The 8,459-nt window shown below is 31.7% G+C and overlaps 1 protein-coding gene across 1 annotated transcript; it reads left to right on the forward strand.

Moving 5' to 3' along the window:
• The first annotated feature begins 205 nt into the window (after positions 1 to 205).
• LOC148626842 (uncharacterized) lies at positions 206 to 8,459 on the forward strand. The gene is made up of 4 exons (XM_088564633.1): positions 206 to 339; positions 4,324 to 4,578; positions 5,315 to 5,530; positions 7,724 to 8,459. Exons 1-4 carry the CDS (start codon positions 291 to 293, stop codon positions 7,933 to 7,935), a joined length of 732 nt encoding a protein of 243 aa, XP_088420759.1. The 5' UTR covers positions 206 to 290; the 3' UTR covers positions 7,936 to 8,459.

The raw sequence follows: 8,459 nt of genomic DNA on the forward strand, positions 1-8,459 counted from the left end.
AAATGTTATACAACGTTTCCTACAGTACCTATTCTTGTTCTATTCATTGCTATTAAAACCGACAGTAAAAGCACTCATATAAATTTCTTGTCATTTCCTTCATTGGAAACAAATCTTAGAGGGAAATGAAAAGAATTTAATTGAAATAAAATCAATACAATGTTTAATAGTACGTGTTACTTATTCCTGATTTGCCGACGCCTTGATTATAAATTGCAACGGAGTGCAGGATGTTCTGCAAAATAAATTAGGAATGACATTTAAATTGAAGTCATTATGATAGTACCGGCATGGCGTTCATGTTAACCTTTGTGTTACAGTTAATCCTATCAACAACGGGTAAGTTTTAACATTTGTTTTTTACAAAATCAAAATTGAAGTTAAAAAATTAAAACATAGAATAACATTTTCCATATTTATGACTTTGTTATATGCTGAATGTTTGATTATGTTCTTTCGAATCGAATGTGTTTTGTTTCTTATCTCAGTTGTTATTTAATAAAAACAACATTATTTTACACAGTGTACATACAGTTTTATATAAATAAGATTTGTACTGTCTTTTATTTCAAACTTCCTGCTTCACAACTTCCTATAACGTAAATATGTATCATAACTATCTTTTTCCAACTTTCCGGTTTTTACCCTGATATTGCCATTTTTTATATGGACTTTCTTTTTAGACTATTCCATTTCATTACTGATTTTATTAGTTAAGTAATTTTGTTAATATCTTTCATTTATCAATATTATTTGTTTTGTTACTCATTTAACATTTAATTAGTAATTCAATTTTGTTATCGTGTTAATTAACGTACTTAAAGAATAGCATTACCTTGATACGAGTATGATTTTTTTGTTTTGATTTTCTTGTGATTTTCAGCTATAGTTTGAGTATATAAGTAAAATCGTTTGAACAAAAAGTTTTAAAGCCATAGATTGAAAAACATTACAACTTAAAACAGGACGCTTGCTGTACTGGTGCACTTAGTCCATGCTCCCAGTTTTTAGTGGAGTCCGAGTAATTCATTTACCTTTGTTTCTTTGTACGTATTATTTTGGTTATTTCATATTCTTTGTTGTGTGTTCTGTTTTCCCTGTCTAGTCTTGTCCTGGATTGCGTTCATTTGATTTCCTCTAGAATCTTGGTTTCTTTCATGCCATACATTAAACATAAATTCAAGAAGAAATATATTTTGTATGATATTAAAAACGAATTATTACGCTTTATATTATATATCGTTGTCCGTGTACAAATAGCACATTTAGGCGCTTCATGTGAAATCTAGGAAAACCCATGTCTTGGCAATTTTTTCTGTATAAATAAAAGGCAAGAACTAAATTGCCAAACTGACAGGCAAACTCCAGGCATTAACCAAAAAGGGATAATCAAAAAGGAAAGTCTATATGATATAACAAATTACAATATCAAGGCAATAACCGGAAAGTTGGAAACAGCCGGAATAGTCCTGACTTAGTACAGGCATTTGCGATAGAAATGGTGAGTTACCATTACATGCTTTATAACACGCTTAATCTCCCGCCTCTGTTCTTGGTTATTGTTTCCGGCGATTTGCAATACAAACAAGCAGCACTAAATTTTCAGCAGTTGAGAAGATATATTGATGGAAGTTGTCAGAAACAAGATATTTTCAATAAAATCTGGATGTCGGATAAAAAAAATTGCAAGCATTTTATCAAACGAATTTATTTTATGAGAGCTTCTTATCAATTCTATTTCATTGCATACAATATACTCTTTAACTGGACTTGTCACAGTTTATAACAAGTTTCAGAGGTATTTTAATCCTTGGGGCTTTATAAAAAATTACTTACTATTCTGATTTTATAGATTAAGTGTTTTAAATTGGTGTTTTCAAATTGATAATACTCAAGACCAGTGGTATTTGGCCAAAAGCTGTACGAAAATAAATATGAATTTAAACAAATATGAATTTAAACTGCAAAAAAAAGTAAAGTATATTAACACATATATAATACTGTAAGGTAACCATCGACGTTATCAAATATAGAAATCACTAACACTGACTTCCTTCATGGACATCTTCAAGTAAAATTCTGGCCCTATCTTAATTTTTATTGCATGATTAATTGCTTTATGATATAAAATTCAAGATTAAATTCTTATATTTCAGAATAAATAATTGATAATGGCGTATGTTCTAAGGTGATTGTTTGGTTACAATAATCTAATTTTATCAATTCCGGATATTTGCCCACTATCTCCAAGTTATCTACTACGCTTACAATATGAAGCTTAGTTAAAAATGAGTGATTACGCCTTCATATCAATAATAGTGTTTGACACGAGTCGCGAAGTTGCATTACTGTTGCTAAATAATTACCGGATTATACTCGCTTGCAATACGGAGAGTGCCACTGGCTAAGCAGTACATGCTTGCCTTCCAGAGCACCTGATGTCACTCCCGTTTTGTTTTTTTCTCAGACTTTCTTTCTTTTTCAGCAATTGATTTAATAGATAATATATGAAGCCATTTAAGTCCTTGAGTTAACAAAGATTAGGTATCGAACTTTTTTATACTGAAAAGGGGGTGGGGGCTGGGATTTCATGTTGAGTTAGATATTGTTTTTGTATTATCTTTAAACTAATTTCGGGGATTTGATACATCGCATCTACCCAAAAGAACTTGAGATAAAGGATACTACAGACACTATGAAGTCAGCCTCATATCTTGACCTACACTTAGAAATCGATGGTAAAGGAAAACTATTGACCAAACGACAAGCGTGATGACTTTTCATTCAGAATTGTGAACTTTCCTTTCATCTGTGGCAACATCCCTTCAGCACCTGCGTATGGAGTGTTCATATCACAACTCATACGTTATGCCAGAGCTTGCCGAAACTACGCAGACTTTGTGCATCGCGCTAGAACTCCACCAAATAGGCTTCTGGAACAGGGTTTTGTTGCTACAAGATTGAAGTCATCACTACAGAAGTTTTATGGTCGTAAGCATGAACTTGTGGATCGTTATGGTGTATCCTTCTGCACCTTGACCTTTTATGAGCAACTCGGCGGGTCAATGCTCCCAGTTTTTAGTGGACTCCGAGTTGCTCATTGCTTTTTTTACTTTGTATGTATGATTTTAGTTACTTTAGGTTCTTTGTTGTGTATGTCTGTTTTCGATGTCGGGTCTTTGTCCCTGGATTACATTCTTTTGATTACCGCTATAACCTTGGTTCCCTTGATTACTCCTTCGCACAAAACCAAAAATTAATTATTTTTTTTAGCAGTAGCTGGTGTTCAAACATTTTATTAGAAAATCTATATTGTTAGTAATGGGGGAAATATTGAATGATAATATTGATTCTGCCCATGGCAAAAAATTGGCTAAAATTTGGAATTTTTGAAAAAAAAAAAATAATCCCAGATATCCCATCGAGATGAAAATGGTATGTGCCTTATATTTTCGGATTGGTATATAAATTTTTCGTACGAATCGAGAAAAAAAAATATTACACAAGGAAAAGTAAGTAATTCTCGATAGAATAATAAATTAGTTTTGACAGAGTTATTTAAAGATGTGTATTTACTACAGACAACTTAGAGTTACAAAAGAGTACATATCAATGGCCAATCCTTGTCATAGATATCGGCCAAAATATACAGAAACACAAACTAAAATGACGATATAGATACTGCAGAAAGGAGTGGATATACTTATTGTAAAACTATGAAAACGAAGGAAAGCATAAACAAACATACAAGGTTAAACATACAAATTCAAACAACAATGAAGTATCTAGACATTTATTTTATTTTTTTCATTGTATAGTCGTCCATTGAAACGCTGGCTTACATTAATGACAAGTAAAGGCACTCACAAACCATATATTTATACTTCCTATACCTGAAAATATGTTAAATTAAAAGCAGTGAAAATGTCAATTTAATGTTTTGCTATTTGTTATCCGTAATCTACATTAAAAAAAGTAATTAAAACTTTAACATGATGTGTCAGGAAGTTTTCTAACATCTCCACTGATAATTCATGCGTGATTACGTCACTTGGCAGGATGTTATTGTACAGACAGCTCTCATGTACTGACCTTATGAAGTAATGGAAAATGGTTTGATGTATAATTTCTTCATATATTTTTTTTAATTGTCATAACAGATGGAAAGCTGTATATAAATAAAATAAAAATTACATGACAAGTCTTATATTGGCATATAACTAGATAATCTTTAGTTGGACCACTGTTTTTTTTACAGACAGGCATAAGTATATCATAGAATTTTACAGCATACTATATAAGGTTACCTTTAATTAACTGCAGATGGAGAAGCTTCTAAAAAATATTTGTGTCGTGCTCCTAATCCTTCTTTAAAAGGATACGTCCAAACCACCGATGCATTGCTTACCATATCGAGGTGTACAGACATATCATGCTGTCAACATTGCCATTTAGATGACCAATGTGCTGCATTCTTCTGGAGCAAATTAGATTCCGAATGTTATCTGATGCATACCTTGTATACAAATGTGACGGCTAATATGGTATCACAAGCAGGTGCCCTTTATTTCAATAAAGGTAAATTTATCAATGTTATCATATCGGTTTTTTATACATGTTAAAGGACACCTATCGAAATTCAAGATTTATATATTGGGTCATATGTGAAAACGAAACATCTGATGTAGGGAAATTTGATGACAACAACACTGACCACTTGGACAAAAACAAAACGAAAAAAAATGTTACAAACGACACAACATAACTGCGAAGTATCCTTAAGAAAAATACGATAACACATAACGAAAAACAGGAGAAGCACTCGGGGTTTTGGTGGTGTTACTTTGGACACAACTGTTTCTCGTTCAAGGACATCTGCAACAAAGGATAAAAAGAGACAATTAGAGGTTAATTTTTAAAAAATGGTATTACACAAAACGGCCAGTACAATAAGATAAAAAATATGCTTGGTATAGTATTTAGTATAGTATTAAAACATCGATTCTGTGTATGTATAGAATAAGTCTGCAAAATCTGATTTTTCTTAGCATGTAAAGAACTAAGTCAAAACAGCAGTAATTGACATTCAATTTGACTATTCCAACGCTTTCAGAGTAGTTTGAAAGTTTGACAAAGACATTAACGGTATAAAAATCCTACTAACACTTCCTGATTAATCAACACTGTGGTATCATATTAACAGAAATTAAATGTCTTCCCGTGCAAAATAGACAGTACAGGTGGATCAATAACTAATTTATATATTGATTATATCACTGCATAATTTTTTAAAGTTTTTTTCTTATATTCAAAGTTCTTCCAGATGTCCTGGCATCCAAATGCATTGCAGCAAATTACGTCTGGGTAAAACATCTGAAATTCTGCTTCAAGTTGTACGATACCCAGGTGGCTTCTGTTGATCAACAACAAGCTATACAAAAATGTCAAAATTTGGGACATCGACTTGTTATAACAAAAACCAAGGAACAACACGAGTTTCTGAAGAATGTTATTGTGTCTTCTGCAAGAGGTAAATTACTACTGTGTTATAATTTGGTCAAAACCTATTTCCGGGTACATATAAATACTAAAAATAGTAATAATAAATATTGCAAATATATCCTTCCCTCGTTTGTCTACCCCGGACTTTACTTTTTATGAGCAACTCGGCGGGTGTTTCTAGAAAAGCAGAGGACGCTTACCCTACCGGTGCACCTGGTCCATGCTCCCAGTTTTTAGTAGAATCCGAGTTACTCATTTACTTTTGTTACTTTGTATGTATGATTTTAGTTACTTTAAGTTCTTTGTTGTGTATGTCTGTTTTCCATGTCTGGTCTTTGTCCCTGGATTACATTCTTTTGATTACCGCTATAACCTTGGTTCTCTTGATTACTCTGTTATAATACACAACATAGCTATTTAAAAAAAAATCGTGTAGTTGTGTGATAAAAAGGAACAAAATTTATTATGGAAAACAAAGAGAAACTTCTTGCTTTTAATAATTACAGAAAATACCAGATCTACTGTAACAAAAATAAAATCACCGTAACTCTAATGCACAATCAAACCAATTTCAAAATGTAACAATACCGCAGGAAATATTCATTATCACGACACATATCATGTACTGTCATAAACATGTAAATATAAAACAAAAGATCCGTTTACCTGTTTACTACACTAAGTGGAGCGATAACACCACGAACCATACGATAAATCTAAATTACATTAAAAGCAAGGATAAAGAGAAAACAGAGCCTGGAATGAGGCTTAAACATATTGTTTTTTCATGACTGATTGTATCGGAAAACATGAGCCCTCTATTCACGTAGTAAAGTAATGAGTCTCTTATAGAAATTGTTGTGACAAAAAGAACCAGAAATTGTTTTGGCAATTACCAAACGTCCAAGCTTTGATTGCCATTTGTTTTTCTGAAAGCATTGTATTTGAAAAAAAGTAATACAAATTAAGAATCAGAATATCGAAACTATTGTAAAAGTAGCGTGCTGTAGGAAAGTAAGTATAATAATAATAATTTTGATAATTGTAAAACATGTTGCCGTGAATGAGAAGGACATGACAGGAAAAGTAATCGAAAGAACATAATCCAAGGATGACGGCTAAGCAGTGAACATTGCCATACACCCAAAGATATAAAATAGTGAAAATAACACATACAAAAACAAAATAACAAAACAAAAACAAAAACAAAACAAAGGTAAATGAGCAACCTCAACTCCATGAAAACTGGACATATAATGTCAAGGTAACGACATGGTATATTGAGCGAGAAATCAAGGGAACCAAGATTCAAGTGGAATTCGAAAGAATACATGTATGTTTAAAGGATAAAGCTTAGACGGGGAAAACAGACACACACTACTAAGCACATAAGATACACAATAACATGCACAAAGAAACCATAGTAAATAAGCAACCCAAAATCTACTGAAAGGAAACGATGTGATATATTAAGAGAACGACACATCTTCCACCAATATTGTACATTGTGTCTCATAACCAGGTAAAGTCACTTTGAAAAACCAAACAATGCAGTTTTTTTTTCAATTGTTATGTTTTTCCCAAGGCATATTAAATATTTCCTGATTAACAAGACACAAAGCCATTGTTGTAAGACTTTACCGTATTTCGTTTTGTTTTTTAATTTTATTTTTTATCATGTTGTGCATGTACTCTACGCTGTTAACGCCAATTACACCAATAAAAGCACATTCATAAGTAGTCGGTATTATACGAAGTTCAAAACCATAGTGTTACGTGGAAAGAAATTGTTCTGTCGATATCAGTTTTTTTTTCTTTTTAACAAAATTCAAAACTATAGTGTTACGTGGAAAGATATTGTTCTGCCAGGTTTCTTTTCTTTTTATTGTTTTACTTTTTCCTCGTAGAGTCAGCTTAATTGGTGTAAAAAATGTGAAGTGCTTTAATATGTTAAAGCTTTCATTTAAACACGTATAAAAAATGGTTAATATCATTATTCCTTTTGTCGTAATGGGAAATCCTCACTGTCTTATTTATATTAACGAATAACAAATAAAACATCCCTGCTTATATTTTCCACATCATTTATTGTTGAGAGAAGGTCGAGACACAAGTTCATAATTAAATAGCACCATCTCCTCAACATGTTCAGTGAAGGCTTTTTCGTATGCTATGCCTGGCTATTTTTCCTTACAATTATTATTTTTTGTTTTTAATATAGGTTTTTCTGGATACTGGGTTGACGGTAAACATTTTGGGTACGGTGCGTGGAGATATTCAGATGGAAGTAATGTGAATCCTTCCTTATGGGCTCCAGAAAAACCAACTTACCAGTACCAAGTGGATTGTGCAATAATGGGAATGACTTATCAATATGACTGGGAAAACACAGTTTGTACGAATGTCAATAAATACATCTGTGAGGTTCAGTGAATACAATTTTTGCTTTTTTCAGTTCTTAGAATGTTATTGTTTGTTCAATATAAAATCTAAAATTCTATAGATAGACGTAATATATAAATATTGTAATATACTTTTTCACTTTTTTTCACAAAATACAAAAAAGAAGAGAAATAATTCTTTTTCTGTTTTCGTCTTTGCAACACAAAAATGTGAACTGTTTTAAAAAGTAAATGATAATAAATAATAATGGATGTAATTAACGCCTTAAATAGATTTTATGAATCATGTAAGAGTGATATGTTCTGGTTTTGCATAAAAGTTTGATTTTTGAGAAATGCAAAGAGATTGTTTTCATTTACGACCATTAAATCATCTATTATCTCCAATAAGTCTTATGAAATATTGAAATATAGATAAGTGTCTAGTCTAAGCATAAAAAAGAGCACCTTATCTGACGCAATTTGACATATGTTCAAAGTTTCAAAAGTGTAATAATGACGTATTTTGCTCTTACCAGTTTATACACCAATGTAGACATACAATTACCTCAAAAT

Source organism: Perna viridis, chromosome 1 (genome assembly GCF_037379345.1).
Source record: "Perna viridis isolate PV_CMFRI_1.1 ecotype Kerala chromosome 1, ASM3737934v1, whole genome shotgun sequence".
NCBI classification, from domain to species: domain Eukaryota; kingdom Metazoa; phylum Mollusca; class Bivalvia; order Mytilida; family Mytilidae; genus Perna; species Perna viridis.

Coding starts and splice junctions, on each gene's coding strand:
- LOC148626842 (XM_088564633.1), top strand. CDS start 291: ATGGCGTTCATGTTAACCTTTGTGTTACAGTTAATCCTATCAACAACG. Junction 340..4,323: donor GTTAATCCTATCAACAACGG/GTAAGTTTTAAC, acceptor AATTAACTGCAG/ATGGAGAAGCTTCTAAAAAA. Junction 5,531..7,723: donor TATTGTGTCTTCTGCAAGAG/GTAAATTACTAC, acceptor TTTTTAATATAG/GTTTTTCTGGATACTGGGTT.